Consider the following 26,314-nt stretch of genomic DNA (forward strand, 5'->3'; position numbering starts at 1 on the left):
TCCTCCATTATCAGACGAGCGCCTGGAAGTGCAGTACTACAGTGTTTCGCCCTCCCTCAGCACTGCGACCCCGCCCTCGGCGAGACTCGAATCGTATTCCCCACTTCAGTTCTTCTCCACATTTCGGTCCACCGGCTTTCTCTCGATCCGGCCGTCGTCTCGGCCGACCACGCCATCTGCAGGACTTCGTGATGGACCTACCACTTCGTGTTCCACCACCGACTTCATCGTCGGACGACGTGGATGTTCCAGTCATCCAGCTCCCAGACCACAGCACGTCCCTGATTACGACGCAGACTTAACGCCCCCCAGGACTTTATTGCTTCCCCTACTTATACCTCCCGAGGAGATCACGAAAGTAAAATTAGAGAGTTTCAAGCGCGCACGGAGGCTTTCCGGCAATTGTTCTTCCGCGAACCATACGCGACTGGAACAGGAAAGGGAGGTGATGACAGTGGCACGTAAAGTGCCCTCCGCCACACACCGTTGGGTGGCTTGCGGAGTATAAATGTAGATGTAGACTAATCACAAGTACTCCGTACATGGTGGTGGGTGAGTGGTGGTGGTGGGGGGGGGGGGGGGGGGTGGGTGGCTGTGCGGTGTCGATATAAACATCGACCCACAAACGAGGACTCTCTTTCCGCTCGCGAGTTCTTTGGACAAAAAGTTTCAGTCTGTTTATGTGACTTCTTGTATATACACGTGTAAATGTTTGTGCTAAAATATACATCGATATCGAAATATGAAATGGAAGTGTTTGATTTCGGGACAGTAACCCATCACACCCCCCAAGTATAACACCCACATAATCTCCTGATATTTCTTTGCAATCTGGTTCGGTATCAATGTTGGATTCATAAAAGTTACCAAAATGAATGAATTACAAACTGTTGTTAAAGACCTCTCATCAGTTCGGTATGGCATGATTTTATTTTCAAAATGCCAACACATTCACACAGTTTTGTTGTCTTTTTAAAAATAGATTTCGCTTTGAAAAGATCAAAAACTGATTATATTATGTCATGGACTTTTAATCTGTTATTGGTGCTGTTAAACTGAAGGATGCTCGTGGCGTACCTGCTACAAATACCGGTAACTGAGAACTTTTTACGATTACACTGGGTACGCCCTAGCCGTCAGTAGGACTAGCAGCTTTGATCGGAAATTTAATTACATTTCTTAAACTGACATTGATTTAGTTATGAGGTTTATTATGAAATAAACGAGGTGAAATAGTTACATGCTTCTCACCACAAGAAATTTATGGATATCACTTATAAATCGCAGACAATACCTCTATGGTTTCGTATGAATAGAGTCCGAGGAAATCAATTGATGGGATTGTTTCCACGAGTTTTACCAGACAAGCAGTGGGCCTATACGATGGGGTAGCTATGATATGAAGCAGGAGGGAAAGAAAAACTGATAGGAGGAGGAAACGAAAAAGTGATAGAATACAGGTTCTTCTCAAATTTAGATTACCACTCTTTCCAGCGTATTCTTATGGTTTAGGTCGGAAGATTTAAACTCGACTTTAGGAATAAATATCTGCCTATTGTCGAAGCATTGTTGACCAGACATCAGTGTGCATCATTGCGTGACTACTAATAATGCTTTTATATTATGTTGACAAGATGGCAAAACCACGAATAATGCAAATGGACAGACACAAGACCCAATCTGATGAATATTTTCGATTCTTGCCAAAATTTTGACGCTCCCTACATTTTGGCGTCCAAGGCGACAGCCCTGCAGTTTGCCTGCGTGGTAGAGCCATTCTTGTAATGTATAAAAACGACCACAAGTATTAATGCAAGCATGATAAGTGATCATGATCAAGCAATTTATGCAAGCATGCACAAATCTCTTTCGCCACCATAGCCGAAGAAATAGCACTTTGTTTTTCGAATATAATATGACAATGCACCGTCTGATGAGACTCGGATATATTTCCGCAAGGGCGGAGATGCAGTATGAGTTTTTTTTTAATCGGTCAGGGGTCTCACAAATTGCTAGAAATAATGGTCCGTAATCGTACTACATCTCATATTTAACACTGCCCAGCTTAATGGGAAATATTGTGGCTTCGAAAATCGTTTTGAAAAGTGTTTTATTGCGAGTTTTTCCCATACAGTAGAAATATATCTGGAGTGAGCATTGCATTCTGCGCACATTCTCACATTAAGCTGGAATTGTCAGCATTTCAAATGGTTGCATTCATACAGGTCATTAACGAACCCTCACGTCAGGTTACGTCACGGCAGATTTTCGCCTCGCTTACTTGTGTTGTGATAGTCGGTTATGTGCTTTTGTGACCTCATAATATTTATTTTTATTATTATGCTTTGTTGTTGGGGAAAACAGCATCTGTTCCAAGAAGATTTGGATATATTTTCCACTGAATGGTCTTACACAAGTGAGCTCTGATATCTGAAATCAAAAAAATTATTTAGGTTTTACAATAATAGAACAGATCTGACACTCACAATGTACATAAAAAGAACATAAGTAGACGAAGCAATTTCCATTATATAATGTTTTATGTGAAAGGGTCAGCCTTAATGAAAGAGAAAAAGACAGTTATTTATGGCATTATTAGCTACGCAAGGAAAAAAATGGACAAGGTAAACAGGCTCCATTTATTCCTGTATAGCAATTTTTTGACGTGTTTGTATGTACATACTGCCCCTAGAAAATACATGTCGATGTTTTGAAATATTATTTCACTTCTTAGTACTTTACCAAACGAAACTGATAAAGAGCCTACGTTATGAGGTGTGCTTTGGCCATTAATAAACTTTGAACCTTTGTCGCCTCGATTCCGATACTATACTCTGATGTTTTGTATCACAGATGGTAAGTCATAACCTTGCTGTTGCTTTTTGTTACTGGGTTAAGCGAACATGACGGACAATGTGATTACATGCTGACATGACGGTTCCGTGATGCCCGTTCATTTTATTCATCAAAACTATGGACCCAGGTTATTCCAAACATAGAACGCAAATTTCTATGGTGTCAACTAAACGGCTATACCAAATCCATAGTACTTACGGTCGAAATCTATCTGTATTAGCGATATGCCGACATTCAAATATATAGGATACTTTATGGATAAACCTACGTTGTCCCGAGATCAAGTGATCACGGTGGCAATGTACACTACTGGCCATTAAAATTGCTACACCACGAAGATGACGTGCTACAGACGCGAAATTTAACCGACAGGAAGAAGATGCTGTGATATGCAAATGATTAGCTTCTCAGAGCATTCACACAAGGCTGGCACAGGTGACGACAGCTACAACGTGCTGACATGAGGAAAGTTTCCAACCGATTTCACATACACAAAAAGCAGTTGACTGGCGTTGCCTGGTGAAACGTTGTTGTGATGCCTCGTGTAAGGAGGAGAAATGCATACCATCACGTTTACGACTTTGATAAAGATCGGATTGTAGCCTATTGCGATTGCGGTTTATCGTATCCGACATTGCAGATCGCGTTGGTCGAGATCCAATGACTATTAGCAGAATATGGAATCAGTGAGTTCGGGAGGGTAATACAGAACGCCGTGCTGGATCCCAACGGCCTCGTATCACTAGCAGTCGAGATGATAGGCATCTTATCCGCATGGCAGTAACGGATCGTGCAGCCACATTTAGATCCCTGAGTCAACAGATGGGGACGTTTGCAAGACAACAACCATCTGCACGAACAGTTCGACGACGTTTGCAGCAGCATGGACTATCAGCTCGGAGACCATGGTTGCGGTTACCCTTGACGCTGCATCACAGACAGGAGCGCCTGCGATGGTGTACTCAACGACGAACCTGGGTGCACGAATGGCAAAACGTCATTTTTTCGGATGAATCCAGGTTCTGTTTACAGTGTCATGATGGTCGCATCCGTGTTTAGCGACATCACGGTGAACGCACATTGGAAGTGTGTATTCGTCATCGCCATACTGACGTATCACCTGGCGTTATGGTATGGGATGCGATTGGTTACACGTCTCGGTCACCTCTTGTTTGCGTTGATGGCACTTTGAACAGTGGACGTTACATTTCAGGTGCGTTACGACCCGTGGCTATACCCTTCATTCGATACCTGCGAAACCCTACATTTCAGCAGGATAATGCACGACCGCATATTGCAGGTCCTGTACGGGCCTTTCTGGATACAGAAAATGTTCGACTGCTGCCATGGCCAGTACAATCTCCAGATCTTTCACCAATTGAAAACGTCTGGTCAATGGTGGCCGAGCAACTGGCTCGTCACAATACGCCAGACACTTCTCTCGATGAACTGTGGTATCGTGTTGAAGCTGCATGGGTAGCTGTACCTGTAAACGCCATCCAAGCTCCGTTTGACTCAATGTCCAGGCGTATCAAGGCCGTTATTACGGCCAGAGGTTGTTCTTCTGGGTACTGATTTCTCAGGATCTATGCCCCCAAATTGCGTGAAAATGTAATCACATATCAGTTCTAGTATAATATATTTGTCCAATGAATACCCGTTTATCATCTGCATTTCTTCTTGGTGCAGAAATTTTAATGGCCAGTAGTGTATATTGACAACAGAAAATCAATCCTTCTCGTGTGAATGCTCACTCCAGAGATATTTCTACTCTATGGGTTTTTCGCGGGAAACTGCGTCATTGTCTCAGCGCAGTGACGGTTTGAAACTGTCTAGCAGTGAAGGTATATAAGAAGCCTTACGGAACACCCGCCCCCCCCCCCCCCCCCTCCTCCTTCCCCGTTCCCCATTCCCAGCCCCTCCAATCTTTGTTCCGTCGCTTCCTCCAACAACCGTTACTGAGCTGCAGTAAGGGACCTGACGCACGAATTTCGACGTCAGTTCCCAGTATAGCACAAATATGGCGGTAGTACGCCTGCCCGATGCTGGACTCCAGTTCTTACGAGAACGCTGTCTAACAGAATACCCCCGATCACATCCGGTGTCCCGAGATATGCGGATACGGAAACTTGCGGGCATTTGAGATTTGTCGATAACGGACATCGGTAGCACATGCTGGTAGTGTTGTTGACGCAATACTCAGAAACTTGTGAACTTGCTCCCACGTGATCAACACGGGTACGTACTACGCGCTGATTAGTTGTTTGCACGGTTGCCCATTCAATTATAAAAGGTTACACGTCTCAAAGGAACCTTGTCATCAGGTTAGAAGATCCCAGTCACAAACGGGTGTGGTTAGCACTGACAGCGGGACAGCGATTAATATCTTGATTCATCAACCTTTTAATTTATTCTTTACGCAGCCCACAAACTTCCATAGATATGAAGTTGGACCACAGAATAGATAGAACTGATAAAAGATTACAAAGTGCTAGCAACATTGGGTCCTGGAAAAGAAGACAGTCCATTCCAGGAGCTCGTTATTGCCTTATTATAAAGTTTTATTTATTTTTTGACACAACCTCTTTTCTATGACACAGTCATAATCGATCCCGACCGACAACGGCCATCTTCAGATTCTACGGACGGCTCTTGGTGAACTTCATGTGATGTCAAACTGGACTTAAATCTATTCACAAGTAACGCATTAATAATATTAGAAAGCCATCTGTGTCTACATCTATATTCTGCAAACCACTTGTGAAGTGCCTGAGAAAGTGTACATGCGACTGTACCAGTTATCAGGGTTTTTTCCATTCCATTCATGTATGAATGGCAGGAAGAATGATTATTTAAATGCCTCCGTACATTCTTATTAACCTAATCTTATCATCGCGATCCCTACGAGGATTATAGTATACCCCTAAAGTCATCTTTTAAAATTGTTCTTGAAACTTAATACATAGGCTTTCTCGGGATTATTTGCATCTATCCAATAGTCTGCCAGTACAGTTTCTTCAGCATCTCTGTTACGCTTTCTCACAAACTGAACAAACATGTGACTATTCGTACTGTCATTCTCTGTATACATTCATTATACCCTGTTAACCCTATCTGGTACAGGCCTCATACACTTGAACAATATTCTAGGATGGGCTGTATGAGTGATTTACTAACAATCTCCTTAGTAGACTGATTACATTGTCCCGTTATTCTATCAGTAAAGCGAAGTCTTTGCATGAATGTACAGATTTCAGAAGTCTGAGATTATTATTAACATTGTCTCCAATGTCATTAATAGGCTATGTAACATGAATAACAAGAGTCCCTGCACACTTCCCTGGGGTACACAAAGTTATCTCTACATCTTTTGATGATTCCCCATGCAAGATAGCTTGCTGTATCAACCCTACCAAGAAATCCTCAGCCCAGCTACAAATTTCTCTTGATACCCCATACGTTTGTTCTTTTGATAATAAGTGTAGATGTACTGCTGAATCAAATGGGTTTTGAAAATCAAGGAATACTGCGTCTGCCTGAGTGATTTGATCCATAGCTTTCAGTATGTCACGTGAGAAAAGTGTAACTTGGTTTACACATGATCGGTGTTTTAGGAATGCATGCTGGGTGACATGGAGGTCATTCTGTTCAAGATGTATCATTATGTTTGAGCTCAGAATATGTTCTAAGATTCTACAACGATTCGATGTCAGGATACTGGACTATTTTTTTGTAAATCACTTCTACGAGCGTTCTTGTAAACAGGCGTGCCCTGTGCTTTCTTCCAAATACTGGGTCCGGTTTCTTGTTTGATGGATCTATGGGAGATTATAATTAAAAGACTGTCTAACCTAGTCGCAAATGCAACTACAAAAAAATGCGTGTTTTGTTTTTTCACCAGACGCGTTCCGCTTTATTGACGTAGTCTGTGGTCTGTAATTAAGTTATTTACTTATACATTTTGATTTGTTTTAAGATCGAGAACAGTTCGTAAACAATATGTTCGTTTTTACTTATGGTGATTTCCTCTTGATTTTCGCCTACATCGGAAAATGCCGTCTTTTAGCACATCGTTGATGTTTTCTTCTTTAGGCACTGATCGTTGTAGTCTGCTTTTAGTTGCTCGACAGAAGTATGCATTTCTTATGTTTTACCCAGCACACTTTTCCGCACGCCACAGTTTTATGTTTGTTTTTATACTTCTAAGTAAGTACTGCGGTTCGTGTTTTGTAGCATTGCCAACATAACATTGCCATTTGCTTGTCTTTGACCTACACATTTTTTAGCTTATTTGTTTTTATGTGTGTAATTCGAGTTAATTACGTTGCTGTGTATTTATATGCTATGTAAGAGTAGTGAACGAATAGTGATGTACTTTTTTTGCGGGGGAGGGAGAAGCTATGATGAGTGGACATAAGTGTTTAGTAGTGTGATGGAGTGTGAGTTGTAGGAGAAGGTGAGGAGCAAGAAGTCGTCAGTTATTTTAATGAGAGTCTGGTTTCCAATGTTTATTTGGTCACTGAGTAAGTGTTTGTTTTCTGTTAATACTTCTTGTATGTGGACATTTCCTTAGAAAGGGAGGAGGTGTCTCTTTTACCGATGCTTCAGTATTACTTCGTCATTGGTGTTCTTGTTTTACATGATCTGCAAATGTTGAATGTTTTGTACCGTATTTAAATGCTCTGTCGTGTTCTTCCTATCTTGTATCGAATGTCCTGCCAGACCTTCCAATGTATATCTTTTCAGAATCTCTGGAACTGAGCTGATAGACAACAAATTGTTGGTATGTGTCTCGTTTTGATTTCAGTTTTGGAATGTGCTTTTGTATTGGGTTATTTGTTTTGTAAGCAATGTTTGTTTGGTGATTCAAAACGTAACTGGACTATTTTTAGCTATACACTATACATCAAATATTGAAATAGCCTTGTTTTGGAATATGTTACATATTTTATATGTGAGTTTGTTGTGGTAGGCCATTGCATGCCATTTTTTGTAGTAGGGCGGCTTGTATGTATTGGTGTGGTATCTGTTCCACTCATCTTCTCAGAGGTATGAAAATTTTACTGCGACTGTCGTCCTGGGTTTTCCTTTGTGAAGGAGCATTTGAGAACTAAGGTAAGCATTTTCGATTTTGCTTTGAAACCTGCAGTTTCAGTTCCTGGCTCGTCCGTGAGTGTCTGGACAATAACTGTGGCGTCACTAACAGCCTTTACAAATGACCAGAATTTCTTTGGGTTTTGTGAAAGATCGTTTGACTAAATACTGCTACAGTAATAACTGAAGGCTTCACGCGTTGCTCTCTTTACAGCCAAACGTGTTTCATTCAGCATCTGTCTGTCTATAGCCCTATGCTTTGTTTTGCACCAATTATGCAGTTGTTTCTGTTTCTTTAAAAGTTTCTTTACAGTGAACTTATGCCATTGAGGTTCCATCTCATTATTAACTGTTCTGCTGGGTACATAATTATCCAGTGCATTGTGAACTGTTCTTTTACATTCGATGCACAACTCCTCTACATGATCCTGTCCTTTGCTAAAAGTTTCAAGTTCCTTATTGACACATACATATTGCTTTTTAATCTGGTTTATTGAACGTATACAAGGTGTTTCAGAATTGGCGGTCAATAACTCATACATGGAAATTACAGGGCAAGAGTCGCTAAAAAGATACAACAAACATAGGTCGGCCGATCGTCCGTTGCCGAGGTATCACATTAATTCGAGTTGGGGACCAGCTGTAAAGGCCTCTGGATACCGCGGTATTTACATTGGTATTTCAAGGTCTGGGATTGAATATCTGTTTACGCTTGCGCAACTATTTCCCTTTCCCCCTCCGTTCACTATGCCGGCCGGCCGGGGTGGCCGAGCGGTTCTAGGCGCTACAGTCTGGAACCGCGCGACCGCTGCCTCGGGCATGGATGTGTGTGATGTCCTTAGGTTAGTTAGGTTTAAGTAGTTCTAAGTTCTAGGGGATTGATGACGTCAGAAGTTAAGTCCCATAGTGCCCGAGGCAGGATTCGAACCTGCGACCGTAGCGGTCACGCGTTTCCAGACTGCAGCGCCTAGAACCGCACGGCCACTTCGGCCGGCACACTGGATAGGTAGAGGAGGGCCTGTGTCATGAGCTCCAAGATCTCTGGATTTAAATCCCAAGGATTCCTGTGTGTGAGATCATGTCAAAAGTCTGGTCTCCGCTACCGAGGTCAACAATCTTGAGGAATTACGCTTGCGGATTGAAGCAGCCTTCCAGCATTTACAGAATTCCCCAGGACTGCCGAAGAGAATTCGCAACTCATTTCAGAGACAAGTTCAGCATTGTATTCAGACGCATGGTCATTTCGAACACCTACGTTAACGTTTAGAGATGCTGTGTGCTCCTACATACTGATGAACCGCCACAGACAACATAAAATCTGATTTGCGGTTCCATGTTTATTCTAGCGTTTTAGCTACTTTTGGCCTGTACTTTTCATATGTGAACTACTGACGATCACTTCTGAAACACTTTATATATGTTTCTACTGGTTTCAATTGCCATTCGTATTTTGGTAATCGTTGTTGCCACAACTGTGCCTTGATTACTGGTATCATGATATCCGTTTCAATGTAGACATTCTCAAAGAGGTCAGATCTATTTGTCGTCATTAGATCTAATATTGAGAAAAAATGCCGCACCTGGCGGTCAGCACGCGATTCCTCATTCCAGTTCAAGACAAAAGTTGTGCCATTGGGTTTAACACAAACACGATAAAAAAATGGCTCTGTCAGCGCTGTGCGTGGAGCGTGGTCAAGAAAAGGTACAACGAACGCTACACTCTACCGGGGCTGTCCCATTAGCTCAGTGAGGCGACCCAACGCCATGGGTAACAGAGGTCTACATCTGACGTTTCCGCTTGAATTGCTCGGTGGATATAGTTCCGCGTTAAGTCCTGCAGATGTCAATACAGCCCCTTTGGACTGAGGGGGCAACCGCACACTACTTCCATGACACTTGTTCGAGCGTCGCACGCTCGTATAGGCCGGTCGTCTACTATAGTTACCCGAGCATCGCTCAATAGCGCACTGTCGGATCACGGCGCGTGAACTTGAGATGAAGGAGTGCGATAGGGAAACATGGTTCGAAATAATATATCCTAACTGCGAAAGATGGCAATTGTAACAATGTTTTGGAGAGATTTTCATTAGTGACAAATGAGGATGTCGGCTACATATACTGCAGCAAGTGCTCTGCTCTCCAGTCTTACATATCAGCCAGCAGACATCTGAATGCACATATCTGCAGAACACGGCAAAGTGTATGTTCGGAAGCATTAGCAGTTTCGGTGAAAGCTACAGTAATTGAAAAGGTATGTAGGAATCTGTGCCAGGGACTTTCGTTCATTTGCAATAGCAGTAAGTGCAGCAGGCTATAAATATCAGTTCATAATTGTGACGGGTAGATATTTCCAACATTTTACCTCACCCTTTGATGATATCGCGAAACACTGAAAGACAATCCAATGAAATACGAGCGAGTATGATGCCCAGCATTATCCAGGACATAGGCACGAAAGCATGAGAATGTGCGACAGATAAATGGATTGATACATGTCGGGAAATGTGTTACTTATTATTGCGCACTTTGCTCATCAAGATTAGTCACTAAGAAATAAGGCAACAATCTATTTTCCTGAGGAGATAAAAAATATGGCGATTTCATTGAAAAATACGTCGAGGAAACATTATTCAAATTTTTAGGAGTGAATCCTCAGAATTTTAATAAGGTTTCATTTGCCACAGACCAAGGCGCTGAAATCCTTCCGGCATTATGCCTCCATTACAGGTGTTTTGAACACAGTCCATGAAACCCATGTTCGACGACGATTATATGATAAAAGGGCGTTGAGTGGTTTATTTCACGAGTTACGGTGCTAACTATGGTGTCCGTTTCATGGGGAAAACTGGTGACGTGAGTTGGATGTAGACACGCTGGAAGCAAGAAACGGAGAGTATATGGAACAGCGTACTTAGTACGCTTTTTGCACTACAGCAGCATAACAAAATCATCGAACTGCTTCCGTAGAGGCATCTCTGAAAGCTGATTATGACAACAGCACTGCAAAAGGACTCGTGACATTTTTAAAGCCAGTCAAAGATAAGTTTCCAACAATTCAGTTTGTTTTGTTACGGGTGCACAATCATTTCATTGCAGGGCCCGAAGATACAGAGATAGGTTTAAACTGCGGAAGACACGCCACGTGTCCAGTAAATGAAAATTGTGCTTAATTGCAAAACACTGGTTACATTGTCACCGGTATCTTGGCAGAACACTACAACAGGCCTATTATCATCTATTGACTGTAGATATTACGAATGCCGAAGCATCGCTGTCTCCGCTTCGCAAACGAGAAAACTGAAATTCCGACGTTGCACAGAATGGCAGCAATTCTCTGGTCGCCCATCCTGTTACTGGAAATAATGTCTGTTTCCGACAGAGATGAGAAATTAAATACTCCGCATAAAATGTGTGATGAAGTATCAGTTTCTGATAAGCTAGAACAAAATTATAACGTAGAAGTTATAACTGTTACTCTGTTGTTGTTATATCCGTAAATACACTCCTGGAAATGGAAAAAAGAACACATTGACACCGGTGTGTCAGACCCACCATACTTGCTCCGGACACTGCGAGAGGGCTGTACAAGCAATGATCACACGCACGGCACAGCGGACACACCAGGAACTGCGGTGTTGGCCGTCGAATGGCGCTAGCTTCGCAGCATTTGTGCACCGCCGCCGTCAGTGTCAGCCAGTTTGCCGTGGCATACGGAGCTCCATCGCAGTCTTTAACACTGGTAGCATGCCGCGACAGCGTGGACGTGAACCGTATGTGCAGTTGACGGACTTTGAGCGAGGGCGTATAGTGGGCATGCGGGAGGCCGGGTGGACGTACCACCGAATTGCTCAACACGTGGGGCGTGAGGTCTCCACAGTACATCGATGTTGTCGCCAGTGGTCGGCGGAAGGTGCACGTGCCCGTCGACCTGGGACCGGACCGCAGCGACGCACGGATGCACGCCAAGACCGTAGGATCCTACGCAGTGCCGTAGGGGACCGCACTGCCACTTCCCAGCAAATTAGGGACACTGTTGCTCCTGGGGTATCGGCGAGGACCATTCGCAACCGTCTCCATGAAGCTGGGCTACGGTCCCGCACACCGTTAGTCCGTCTTCCGCTCACGCCCCAACATCGTGCAGCCCGCCTCCAGTGGTGTCGCGACAGGCGTGAATGGAGGGACGAATGGAGACGTGTCGTCTTCAGCGATGAGAGTCGCTTCTGCCTTGGTGCCAATGATGGTCGTATGCGTGTTTGGCGCCGTGCAGGTGAGCGCCACAATCAGGACTGCATACGACCGAGGCACACAGGGCCAACACCCGGCATCATGGTGTGGGGAGCGATCTCCTACACTGGCCGTACACCACTGGTGATCGTCGAGGGGACACTAAATAGTGCACGGTACATCCAAACCGTCATCGAACCCATCGTTCTACCATTCCTAGACCGGCAAGGGAACTTGCTGTTCCAACAGGACAATGCACGTCCGCATGTATCCCGTGCCACCCAACGTGCTCTAGAAGGTGTAAGTCAACTACCCTGGCCAGCAAGATCTCCGGATCTGTCCCCCATTGAGCATGTTTGGGACTGGATGAAGCGTCGTCTCACGCGGTCTGCACGTCCAGCACGAACGCTGGTCCAACTGAGGCGCCAGGTGGAAATGGCATGGCAAGCCGTTCCACAGGACTACATCCAGCATCTCTACGATCGTCTCCATGGGAGAATAGCAGCCTGCATTGCTGCGAAAGGTGGATATACACTGTACTAGTGCCGACATTGTGCATGCTCTGTTGACTGTGTCTATGTGCCTGTGGTTCTGTCAGTGTGATCATGTGATGTATCTGACCCCAGGAATGTGTCAATAAAGTTTCCCCTTCCTGGGACAATGAATTCACGGTGTTCTTATTTCTATTTCCAGGAGTGTATTTATGTATGACCGATGGGAAAATGTCAGCCGCACGCAGCGTCCAAAAAAATGAAGTTCCTGTTTTCGGAGTGACTAGATTGCAGGCCACGTCGCACTCAATCTACCGACGAAGTTGACTTGTATGTAACTCGAATAGATAGTCGCGACAACGAAAATAGGCTAGAGAAGTGAAACCATGACCGTAGTCTCTTTCCCAAACTATCATCTTTAGGAAGAAGAACGGTTTTTGTTCCAGCCTTAAATGTGACTAGCGAAAAAAATTCAGGATGCATGTCGGTCATGACGTCGGCTTGACCCAGACACTGCGTAGATGTTAATGGTACGGACGCCAAATAGGGTGAGGGCGATACCCCACGCAATGGGGAGGTATGCGACATCCTCTGCAGGGAGTCCGTTGCGTAGGAGGATGGCGACGCCATTACCAATGTCGGAGGCGAGAGAAAGGTAGGCGTTGTGCCCGATGGGGACTTGGAAGTCAGCGACGAACACCTCCTGTAGGAGTGCAATAACAACATCCGCAGAGCAGATGGTGTCTCGGAACATAGCCAGTTTGTGAGGGTTGGTTGGTTGGTTGTTTTGGGGAAGGAGACCAGACATCGAGGTCATCGGTCTCATCGGATTAGGGAAGGATGGGGGAGGAAGTCGGCCGTGCCCTTTGAAAGGAACCATCCCGGCATTTGCCTGAAGCGATTTAGGGAAATCACGTTTGTGAGGGGCTCGGATGGTGACAAGATTAATTGTGGCGACACGATATAGCTGTGTGCGGTCCCTTGCAACTAATGGAGAATGCGTCATGTAAGCATCCTGCAGGCGTAGACCCACCGGTTCTGTCGCAGCGGTCATGGGTACTGGCAGGGCGCCGTTTCAGGCGCTCCCATGGGACGCTCTCGCTCAGACACGCTGGTGGTCTGATCCGCTCCTTCTTCAACGTCATCGACCCAGGATGCTGACCCTGAAGTCACGTGACAGTCATTTACTGCCGGAGCAGGGGAAGCAGGCGCTGTGACAGTAGCTGTGGGACATCTGTCGTCCTCATGTACTGGCAACATTGAGTTCGTGTTCTGGATTGAGAGAGGATTCGTTACAGGAGAGGCGTCAGGAGTGGTCATACCTTGTGACTGGACGCAATTTGGAAAGTCACCATCAGACACCGGTCGCCATCTCGCGAGGTCATCTGGAGGAGGGCGTCATCGGAGGGTGTTCGTCGGCGTTTCTTGCGCTTACTGGGCGACCCCCTTTCCTAATGTGTTGTTTCGAATCATAATGTGGTCACCCATCATCCGACACTATACCCATCTGGATAAAGGCAGCAGTCGGCACGACATCTAGTTCGACGTCCATGGTTCGAGCAGGGTCGTCCGCTACGGTCCTAAGAGTAAATGTTGCCGCTGAGGGCACTGGGGGTGACGCCATGCTGGTTTCGTCGGCATACTGTGATGCGGTGGGTGGCGTTGACGAGGCTTCAGGCGTATGCTGAAGTGGCGTGGCAGGGTTCCGTGCTACAGGTAGGTGACAGGTAGGGACGTGAACGTCGATGCCTGCCTCACTTCACCCAGCGGTGTTGTATCAAACGTCGGCGTAAACATTTGGACCGGACATGTCCTCCCTGGCACGTTCGTGGCTGGCCATCGTACATGACGATGGCCCGCATACCGCAAATCATCAGGTACGATGGAATGTCTTTCGTCAGCTCAGTTCTGATCTGCCGGTCGTTCAAATGGCTCAAATGGCTCTGAGAACTATGGGACTTAACATCTGTGGTCATCAGTCCCCTAGAACTTAGAACTACTTAAACCTAACTAACCTAAGGGCATCACACACATCCATGCCCGAGGCAGGATTCGAACCTGCGACCGTAGCGGTCACGCGGTTCCAGACTGAAGCGCCTAGAACCGCACGGTCACACCGGCCGGCGATCTGCCGGACGCCATTTAACACTGGGTAGATCGTAAATGTTTGCCACTTGTCCGCGAGGTGACTGAAAACGTGTCCATACGGCTGAAAAGCGGCAGTGACCACTTCTTGAGGCATCTCGAACGGGAGCTTAAAAACTTGCAAAGTTCGGAGATCGAATCCCGCATGGTCCACTGTCACTGCACTTACGTGTCCATCAGAGTGTTTAAATTTTTGTCCGGCGGCGTGTCGTTGGACAACTTCGGCGCATAGCTTCTCCGTCGACATCTGGGTGTATACAACACTTCCCGTGATGGAAAAATGTATTCCGATCACGTCTAGGGGATTCAAACGCAGATCCTCTCCTATGAACTGTTCAACTTCAAAAGCTCTTGGTAACGGATGTTCACCCTGAAACGTTACTGTGATCGTTGCACGGCGCTAAGAGTGCGCCTGAGGTACGGTAGTAGTGGATTCTAAACACGAGTACCGCGACGTGGAAGTAAACAACGCCGAGAGCAGAGTGCTGAAAGGCGCGGGGCAGTTCCGCACGCTACGAAGGTCGAGAGCTGACTGAGTCGACTGACAAGAACTAGGGAACGAACGTCTAGCCGCGCGGGGTAGCCGAACGGTCTGGGCGCCTTGCACGGTTCGCGCGGCTGCCCCCGTCGGAGGTTCGAGTCCTCCCTTGGGCGTGGGTGTGTTGTCCTTAGTGTAAGTTAGTTTAAGTTAGATTAAGTAGTGTGTGATCTTAGGGACCGATGACCTCAGCAGTTTGGTCCAGTAGGACCTTACCACAAATTTCCAAATCTACGGACGTCTAGAAAACGGAATTGGAACCCGATGAGGATTCGAACAATAGCTCCATGCTGGATTTGGGACTGATGTTACTGCAGTCTACTAAGTGAATCGTGACGGCTGGTACGGTAGTGGGATGTGACACACCTTCCTCTGTACACCTTGGTGCACTGCCAGATGTGACAGTGTTGCTAGCTCCTCTTTTCCATACATTTGTTTTCAAAGTGAATCGGACATGATTTTGCTAGGTAAACATTTGTCTTGAATCTGGATGAGGAATCGCGTGCCGACCTCTAAGTGCTGAAATTTTTCTTCATCCTGTATTTTCATCATTAGTGGGGCTCCGAACCATCTGTTCTAATTAATTTTCAGAGAAGCATCTGTTCTAATTAATTTTCAGAGAAGACTTTCAGCAATGTTTCACAGGAGGTCTTTACACGCCCACCACTAACAAAAATATAATTATCCCAATCGATCGTTGGATGTTTAAAGTCTCCTTCGATGCTTACAGTATGATTGGGGGACTTATGTACGAGCGAACTGAGATTTTCTCTAAGATTTGCCGTTAAATCAGGAAGTTAACCTGTTGGTCGATAGAAGGATCCAATTGCAATTTTATGTCCACCCTTGATACTGAGTCTTGCCCAAACAATCTCGCATGCAACTTTAATTCAAATGGTTCAAATGGCTCTGAGCACTATCGGACTTAACATCTGAGCTCATCAGCCCCCTAGAACTTAGAACTACTTAAACATAACTAACCTAAGGACATCACACACATCCATGCCCGAGGCAGGATTCGAACCTGCGACCGTAGCAGTCGCGCGGTTCCGAACTGAAGCGCCTAGAACAACTCGGCCACAGCGTCCGGCTCAACTTTAATTTCTGTCGTTTCAGTATAGTAGGGAAATGCAGTTTACAAAGGAGACTGCTTACAAATCACTTGTGTGTCATCTCTACCAATATTTTTGTAGTGTGTGGGACCCATACCAAACAAGACTAACAGGGGATATCGAACGTATATCAGCCCCCTAGAACTTAGAACTACTTAAACCTAACTAACCTAAGGGCATCACACACATCCATGCCCGAGGCAGGATTCGAACCTGCGACCGTAGCGGTCACGCGGTTCCAGACTGAAGCGCCTAGAACCGCACGGTCACACCGGCCGGCGATCTGCCGGACGCCATTTAACACTGGGTAGATCGTAAATGTTTGCCACTTGTCCGCGAGGTGACTGAAAACGTGTCCATACGGCTGAAAAGCGGCAGTGACCACTTCTTGAGGCATCTCGAACGGGAGCTTAAAAACTTGCAAAGTTCGGAGATCGAATCCCGCATGGTCCACTGTCACTGCACTTACGTGTCCATCAGAGTGTTTAAATTTTTGTCCGGCGGCGTGTCGTTGGACAACTTCGGCGCATAGCTTCTCCGTCGACATCTGGGTGTATACAACACTTCCCGTGATGGAAAAATGTATTCCGATCACGTCTAGGGGATTCAAACGCAGATCCTCTCCTATGAACTGTTCAACTTCAAAAGCTCTTGGTAACGGATGTTCACCCTGAAACGTTACTGTGATCGTTGCACGGCGCTAAGAGTGCGCCTGAGGTACGGTAGTAGTGGATTCTAAACACGAGTACCGCGACGTGGAAGTAAACAACGCCGAGAGCAGAGTGCTGAAAGGCGCGGGGCAGTTCCGCACGCTACGAAGGTCGAGAGCTGACTGAGTCGACTGACAAGAACTAGGGAACGAACGTCTAGCCGCGCGGGGTAGCCGAACGGTCTGGGCGCCTTGCACGGTTCGCGCGGCTGCCCCCGTCGGAGGTTCGAGTCCTCCCTTGGGCGTGGGTGTGTTGTCCTTAGTGTAAGTTAGTTTAAGTTAGATTAAGTAGTGTGTGATCTTAGGGACCGATGACCTCAGCAGTTTGGTCCAGTAGGACCTTACCACAAATTTCCAAATCTACGGACGTCTAGAAAACGGAATTGGAACCCGATGAGGATTCGAACAATAGCTCCATGCTGGATTTGGGACTGATGTTACTGCAGTCTACTAAGTGAATCGTGACGGCTGGTACGGTAGTGGGATGTGACACACCTTCCTCTGTACACCTTGGTGCACTGCCAGATGTGACAGTGTTGCTAGCTCCTCTTTTCCATACATTTGTTTTCAAAGTGAATCGGACATGATTTTGCTAGGTAAACATTTGTCTTGAATCTGGATGAGGAATCGCGTGCCGACCTCTAAGTGCTGAAATTTTTCTTCATCCTGTATTTTCATCATTAGTGGGGCTCCGAACCATCTGTTCTAATTAATTTTCAGAGAAGCATCTGTTCTAATTAATTTTCAGAGAAGACTTTCAGCAATGTTTCACAGGAGGTCTTTACACGCCCACCACTAACAAAAATATAATTATCCCAATCGATCGTTGGATGTTTAAAGTCTCCTTCGATGCTTACAGTATGATTGGGGGACTTATGTACGAGCGAACTGAGATTTTCTCTAAGATTTGCCGTTAAATCAGGAAGTTAACCTGTTGGTCGATAGAAGGATCCAATTGCAATTTTATGTCCACCCTTGATACTGAGTCTTGCCCAAACAATCTCGCATGCAACTTTAATTCAAATGGTTCAAATGGCTCTGAGCACTATCGGACTTAACATCTGAGCTCATCAGCCCCCTAGAACTTAGAACTACTTAAACATAACTAACCTAAGGACATCACACACATCCATGCCCGAGGCAGGATTCGAACCTGCGACCGTAGCAGTCGCGCGGTTCCGAACTGAAGCGCCTAGAACAACTCGGCCACAGCGTCCGGCTCAACTTTAATTTCTGTCGTTTCAGTATAGTAGGGAAATGCAGTTTACAAAGGAGACTGCTTACAAATCACTTGTGTGTCAACTCTACCAATATTTTTGTAGTGTGTGGGACCCATACCAAACAAGGCTAACAGGGGATATCGAACGTATACAAAGAAAGGGTGCACAAATGGGGGCAGGTTTGTTTGAATCAGGAGAGAGCATCGCGGAAATGTTGAAAATTTGATCTGGCAGAGTCTCGAGGACAGGCGAAAAATTATTCAGCGAAAGCCTACGTAGAAAATGTCAGAAAACAGTATTGAGGAATCTAGAATATTAGTGGCCGAGCGGTTCTAGGCACTACAGTCTGGAACCGTGCGACCGCTACAGTCGCAGGTTCGAATCCTGTCTCGGGCATGGATGTGTGTGATGTCCTTAGGTTAGTTAGGTTTAAGTAGTTCTAACTTCTAGGGGACTGATGACCTCAGAAGTAGAGTCCCATAGTGCTCAGAGCCATTTGAACCATCTATAATATTCTTCAGATCCTTACGTATCGCTCTCGTGGGTATCGTGGAGATCAAATGAGACTGATTTTAGCGCTCACTAAGGCATTAAAGCAGTCATTCTTCCCTCGCCCCATTCACGAATGGAACGAGAAGAAGCATTGACATAAGGCACCTTACCAAGTACCTTCTGCCAGGAACAACTTTACAGTGTTTTTCAGAACACTTGTGCGGAAGTAGAACTACTGTGTTGCGAGCTGGAAGTCTGAGCATACCTATTGCAGTGACAAGGCACGAATGGTCTTAGGTTGTTTAAAATTACTGAAATTTTATCAGCAAGAATAAAAGAATTTTAATAAAATTGAAAACTTTTCTGGTTATCATCCAGAAGTGAGATGAATGCCGCAGGCTCGCTTTTCTGTTAGTGAGTCCTACCCAATTAAAAATGTTACAGAGCTCAGAGTTCCTCCTCGGAACATATTACACTGTTGATCAAAAGTTAAGCATGAAAGTAACTTTAGTTTGCTTTGGCAGAGCCGAGCAACATAGCACGATGAAACTTGGTCCATACGTTGTAAGAACTGTTACAGTGTGATACAGAAGGTGATTGAAGAAGATAGTCAGTGAGATGTATAGGTGTGACACATTTAGTGAAAGACAATAACTGCAACTCAGTCACCGCGACTTATGATGGTCCCCTGGACATCACAGCAGCCGGGATCTGGTTGTTAGTAGGGTGTGTGATCACAACCGACAGAAATGCGTGCTGTGCAACGTGCTCGGTCACGATGTTGATAAAAGGTTCTTGTGGTGAGGGTTAACATCTAGCGAAAGGTCATTGGTACATGTGGACATGCCGCAATACGTCTCCCTAGCTCATCCCACATGTGCTCTATGGGGATTACGTCGGGAAAACGGGCAGGCCAGTTCATTCGCCGAATATCCTATCGTCTGAAATGCTGCTTCACCTGGTTTGTTCGACGTGGGCGCCCACTGTCATCCATAAAAATAAAGTCAGGGTCGAATGCACCCCTGAAAAGACGCCGTCGGGGAAGGGGTACAGTGTCACAATAACGCTGACCAGTGAGTCGGTGTGGTCCCTATGATCTTGGCACCATCGCAAACGGTGCCGCTGATGTGCAGGTGTCAATGGAAAACCACGAACTGGTCGTCAGGCAAAGAACCATCCCAATGCAGTCACCGTGTTACTAAGGATCCCGAGATTGCGTCGTTTGCACTCCTCTTAAATGTGGTTGCAATTGTATTCGCTGTCTGACATGGAAACAGTGCTATGAGCAACACCTGGGCTATAATCGTTACACTTCGCCTTCTTCCATTTCCCCAATGATTCTTCCCCATGTGACGTTATCCAGATGTTGTTTCCGGACCGTTTTGTAATGAAGAACACCACCACGCTGCTCCGCAACTGCTCGTTGATTGACTCACTCTGTCTTTCGCCATTCCTTCAGCTGCCTCTTATCGCGGGCGCAGCCCCACTTAGAGCAGTATTCAAACAAAAAAAAAAAAAAAAAAAAAAACAAAAAAAAGCGTGTGACGAGGGCCCTCCCGTCGGGTAGACCACTCGCCTGGTGCAAGTCTTTCTATTTGATGCCATTTCGGCGACTTGCGCGTCGATGGTGATGGAATGATGATGATTAGGACAACACAACACCCAGTTCCTAAGCGGAGAAAATCTCCGACCAGCCGCGAATCGAACCCGGGCCCTTAGGACTGACAGTCTGTCGCGCTGACCAATTTTTTTTTTTCTTTACATTTTGTTCGATATAGTTCGTTGCGTTTGGTCTGGGCGGACGTCACAAGACATGCGTTCAAGTTGATCGTTGATTCCCTGACTCAGTTTTGTTGTTAGAGAAAGCACGCAGCCCTCTGACCGAACATGCTGAGCTTCCGTGCCGGCATCACTCAGCTACCGGGGGCGGACAGTGTTCACACTGACCTCACGCCGTATGACGTCCAACTCTCTGTGCACCACTAGGAGACGTCTGGCAATACGCAACTTTCATTCATTTCCACCGAGCAGTTAATATATTTCGTTACTTTATGTAGGTAGTTCTTAAACATTGCAGAGCATTTTATCTGCGTGATACTTAAGACTCAGTAACTCTTATTTTAATAGTTAGATTAAATATTGTCCATCTCTGCAACAGATGAGACTTGATGTTACGAAGGTGTATCTGAATTAGAGTAGGTAATAATCACGACTTTAAAGCACAACCCTCTGTATCTCATTTCGACAGACATCCAGAAAAGGAGGATACCGAAACGATTATTTTCAAAAGAAACCATCACAGTCAGGTCTCATCTACTTTATACACTTTTCTAAAAGTGTACTGCGCATAATAAGTAATTTGGAGAGGAATATAAGTATTTTGGTTATATCTTTTATTTTGCTTGTTTTGTAATTCCGTTCACAGAACCTTTTCCAGCACAACTTGTCCGTTGTCATTTAATTACACGAAGTATTCGTACGTGTACGGACTGAATACATGGCAGGCAGTGATTGCTGACAGCATACCTCCTACGAGCATGGTGCATATGCTGAAGATCTTCTCGACGCTGGTGTTGGCGGATACATTGCCGAAGCCGACGCTGGTGAGGCTGGAGCACGTGAAGTAGAGCGCCGTGATGTACGACTCGGAGTGCGAGATGTTGGTCACCGGCACCTTCAGCCGCTCCGCCATTGTGTGGATCCAGCCTGCGGACAGACGCAGAACAATGCTTTGTCACGCGACGCTCTTAATACGCACGAAGCATCATGTATTTTTTGTCAGTACGGAGCAGTCGCGCGTCCAAGAACACTGGCAGCTACTTAGTGCAAGAAATAGGTCAGCCACATCAAAATAACAGAAGATTTTGAGTGAATATGCGAAGATGTGCAAGGTTATAGTTTTCTGTCTTCTTTGAAGCCTTTATAAACGGACAAATATGGCGGATCGAACTAGTTATGATATTATTGAAGGACGTATTCTATGATTAAGAAAAACAAAGGAAAATCTGATTTAGAATATTTGGGTGAGATCAGGACTGCTCCTTCTCCTCCCGAAGACGTGTTCCGAGCCTTATGCACAGTGGTGTAAAGAATGATGCGGACGTGCACAGTGGCTCCTAGCACGGTTTGCATATTCCACTAAGAACTTGTAAACATTTAAGAAGCAACCGAATGATACATAAAACGTAGAAAAAAAGTAAGTAATTTTTTTATTATTTCAAAAGTCATTGCCATAACCGTTTTTCCCACTGTGGAACAAGACCGTCAGTGCCTCTGTGGTGTCACCGCCAGACACCAACTTTCTATGTGGTAGCCTTTAAATCGGCCGCGGTCCGTTAGTATACGTCGGACCCGCCTGTCGCCACTATCAGTGATTGCAGACCGAGCGCCGCCTCACGGCAGGTCTAGAGAGACTCCCTAGCTCTCACCCCAGTTGTACAGCAGACTTTGCTAGCGATGGTTCACTGTCTACATACGCTCTCATTTGCAGAGACGACAGTTTAACATAGCCTTCAGCTACGTCATTTGCTACGACCTAGCAAGGCGCCATATTCAGTTACTATGTCTTCTGAACAGATAATATTGTGAATCATGTACCGTCAAGAGCGACGTTCATCATTAATGGACTAAAGTTAAGTATCAAACTAATTACGTCCGCTTTCTGAATTCTAATTCCTTGTCATGTTTCAGACCTCAGTCAATATAGTTCTTCCCTCCTCACGCCAGCCTGCGTGAGCTAAAACGCGTGCATTTCGGCCTCCAGTCGTAACACAGTGTTGGCTCTTCTACGAACACAATAGCCTTCTTGGAAAATGTTTGTGGTTGCCTACGGAACCGTGATTGCAACAGGCGTGCAGCTCTTCGTCCGAAGCAAATCGACGACCGCGAATGTCTTTCTGCAGGACACCAAAAATATGTAAATCGCCTGGGGACAGATCAGGACTGTATGGAAGTTCTGCAGCGTAATCGAAGCAACCTTGCAACATGTGGATTTGCATTATTCTGCAACAGAATTATATTGTCCTTCAAAATTCCTGGGTGCTTGCACTCGATGGCGCACTTAGGTTTTTGCAAATTGGCCACATACCACTGTGTGTTAATTGTGGTGCCGTGTTCCAGGTTGTCAATAAGTAGCGCGCCATTGAAGTCAAAGAAAAAGGTCATCAAGTTTCCCGGAGCTGGCATGCTAATTGTTGCGGCTACACTGTGGAAGTTCGCTGGGCAGTCGTTACACATCCTCCATACAGTCCATATATCGCCCCATGTGATAAGCAGATTTTTGGAGTCCTGAAGAAAGACAGTCGCTGCCATAGATTTGCTTCGGACGATGAGATGCACCTCTCATTCGGGAGGACAACGGTTCAAACCCGCGTCCGGCCATCCTGATTTAGATTTCCTGTGATGTCCCTAAAACGCTTTAGACAAATACTGGGATGGTTCCTTAGAAAGGACCGATGATCTCCCTATTTGGTCCCCTCCCGCCAAATCAACCAACCAACCGAAGAGAAGCATGATGGGTACAGTCATGATTTCGTAGGCAACCGCAAACATTTTTGCATGAAGGCATTGAACGTCTTGTCTCAAGGCGCGGTAAATGTAGACTCAAAGACAAAAAAAAGGAAGGAAAAAAAAGAACCGACGCACCACGAAGGAATTATGAGAATGGGCCGGGAATCGGTAGATGTGATTTGCATGGAGGGACAAATAAATGAATACAATTTGAGAAAAATTGGATGATTTAGTCAAGAGAAAGAACTTCAGAAACTGAGCACGTCAATAACGCTTTCGTCCACATCTGGCCCTTATGCAAGAATTTGTGCGGCTTGGCATTGACTGTCAGTTTTGTTGGGGGTATCATACCAAATTTTGTCCAACTGGCACACTGGATCGTCAAAATCCCGAGTTGGTTGGAGCACCCTGCCCATAACGCTTCCAACATTCTCAATTGGGGAAGATCGGTGATCTTGCTAACCAAGGTATGGTTGGCAAGCGCGAATACAAGCAGTAGAAACTCTCGTCGTCTGCAGGTGGGCATTATTTTGCTGAAATGTAAGCCGAGAATGGATTACCATGAGAGTCAACAAAATTTGGCGTAATATATCTTAGGCGTAGCGCGACGCTGTAAGAGTCATGCGGGTGACGACTAAATGGGCCTACTTTAAAAAGAAATGGCACCTCAGACCATCAAGCCTAGTTGTTAGGCTGTATGAGGGTAGCAGGGGAGGGAGGACACTCAGCTGGTATTCAACCACTGTCTATGGTGGCTTCAGATACGTCTTCGCTGGTCATCGAGGCTCAATTAAAAACCGGTCTCATCACTGAGACAATCCTCCTACAGTCAATGAAATACCAGGCCAAAGACATGTCCGGAGACACCCAGCACAGCGATGGGATAATCAACCTGACTGTCGCTCGCCAAACGGAGAGATGATGTGGCGTGCCATTTACTTTCATAACAGGACCCGCGGCACTCTTACAGTTCAGCGTTACGTCAATGATATTCCACGCCCCCTTTTTGTTGCCCTTCATGGCAAGCCAGCAAGATAACGGCTACCCGCACACGGCGAGGGTTTCTACTGCTTGTCTTCACGCCTGCCAAATCCTAACTTGGCCAGCAAGTCCGCCGGATCTCTGCTCTGTTGGGAACGTTTCGAGTATTATGAGCAGTGTCCTCCAACACACTCGGGATTTTGATGATGCAACACGCCAGTTGGACAGAATTTGGCACGATATTCGCCAGGACGACATTCAACAATTCTATCAATCAATGCCAAGCCTAATAACTGGTTGCATAATGACGAAAGGTGGACCAACGTTTTATTAACTTGTTCAGTTTGTGACGCTGTTCCTCTTGAATAAATGATTACATTTTCTGAAATTGTAATCATTTGTTTGCCTGTCCCTGCACATCACATCTACCAATTTCCATCCCTTTCGGACAATTCCTTCGTGGTGAATCGTTTTTTTCTCGTTGAGGGTGTACGAGGGTTCACTGAAAAGCAATGCCTCCACCTTCGTAACTCTTCAACAGTTGGCAGCATTGGTATGCGGCAGGTACTGACTTGTTCCGTATCCTCTTCTCTACAGCCCAAGTTGGCGGGAAGCCTTAGCATTGAAAGGTTGTATTGTTACTGTGTAAAGTATGGAACCCTGCGCAGACGGTCAGTCAGTGTGATTTAAGAAACGTGCAGTCATTGAATTCTTGAAAGCGGAAGGTGTTACCCCAGAGGAGGTTCATCGGAGAATGAAAGCAGTTTATGGCCATTTTGTTGATGTGAGTACTGTGCGTCGTTCCCTACAAGGGAAACTCCCCATTGTATCATCCTCAGATTTAGTCGATAGCTCATCAAAAACTGGACATAGATCAAGCATGAAAACAGGAAGAAGGTGTACTGGACTCTGGAAAAAAGAAGAAAGACAGAAACAGAAAACGGTGGTGTAGAGCTCGTGTGGCCATGGTGTTGGCCTGCGAAGGGGGAGATCCGGGTTCAAATCGCACTAACTCAAATTTTTTTCTTTTTTTCCCCACAGAATTACGAACTTTCCGTCCGGTCATTGAGGTGCCTGTTCACTTTATTCAAATTTGTGTATGTGTCGCGGCGGAGTGTCAGTTTGCAACAGCGACGTGTAACGAAGGGACCTTCCAGACGTACGTACCTCCTATTTGTTCTACACTGATACCACATATTACGCTACTGGCGTTCTGTTTTGGAAGTTTTGACTTTTGAATTCCTTCGTTGTAATACAGGTCACACCCATTAATTATTTGTTTTCATTTCTGTGAGAGGTGTATGCGCCATCTCGCCTGCTCTCACTGTTCATCACAGAATATGAGTCATGCGGTAAGAACATATCACGGTCGCAAGTACATGTGATGAATAGTGACGTAAGCGAGATGCCGCATAGACTTCTCACAGAAATTAAAACAAAAAGTAAACGGGCGTCACCTATGTTACAACGAAGGAATTCAAGAGTCAAAACTTCGAAAACAGAAACAAATGATTCAAATGGCTCTGAGCACTATGGGACTAAACATCTGAGGTCATCAGTCCCCTAGAACTTAGAACTACTTAAACCTAACTAACCTAAGGACATCACACACATCCATGCCCGAAGCAGGATTCGAACCTGCGACCGTAGCGGTCGCGCGGTTCCAGACTGTAGCGCCTAGAACCGCTCGGCCACTCCGGCCGGTAAAACAGAAACAACTCTCTCTCTCTCTCTCTCTCTCTCTCTCTCTCTCTCTCTCTCTGTCTGTGTGTGTGTGTGTGTGTGTGTGTGTGTCTACCCATCTCCTGTGGATGATTAGCCCTCATTGTACAGCCAGTGATGCCGAGAAGCTGAAAAAGAGGACGGGTGTGATTTTCAGAACGTCCGTACCACCGAAGAAACTAATGACAAAAGCTGCCGTTCATCAGTGTGATTCGGGAAAT

The 26,314-nt window shown here is 45.6% G+C and overlaps 1 protein-coding gene across 1 annotated transcript in view; it reads right to left on the reverse strand.

Moving 5' to 3' along the window:
* The window catches only part of LOC126473985 (potassium voltage-gated channel subfamily H member 8), a 493,833-nt gene that overhangs the window by 145,247 nt on the left and 322,272 nt on the right, over window positions 1-26,314 (reverse strand). Inside the window, exon 8 of the mRNA XM_050101374.1 lies at window positions 21,408-21,587. Coding sequence (XP_049957331.1) covers window positions 21,408-21,587 — 180 coding nt within the window. The remainder of the gene's footprint in view (window positions 1-21,407; window positions 21,588-26,314) is intronic.

This window comes from Schistocerca serialis, chromosome 1, assembly GCF_023864345.2.
Source record: "Schistocerca serialis cubense isolate TAMUIC-IGC-003099 chromosome 1, iqSchSeri2.2, whole genome shotgun sequence".
Taxonomy (NCBI): domain Eukaryota; kingdom Metazoa; phylum Arthropoda; class Insecta; order Orthoptera; family Acrididae; genus Schistocerca; species Schistocerca serialis.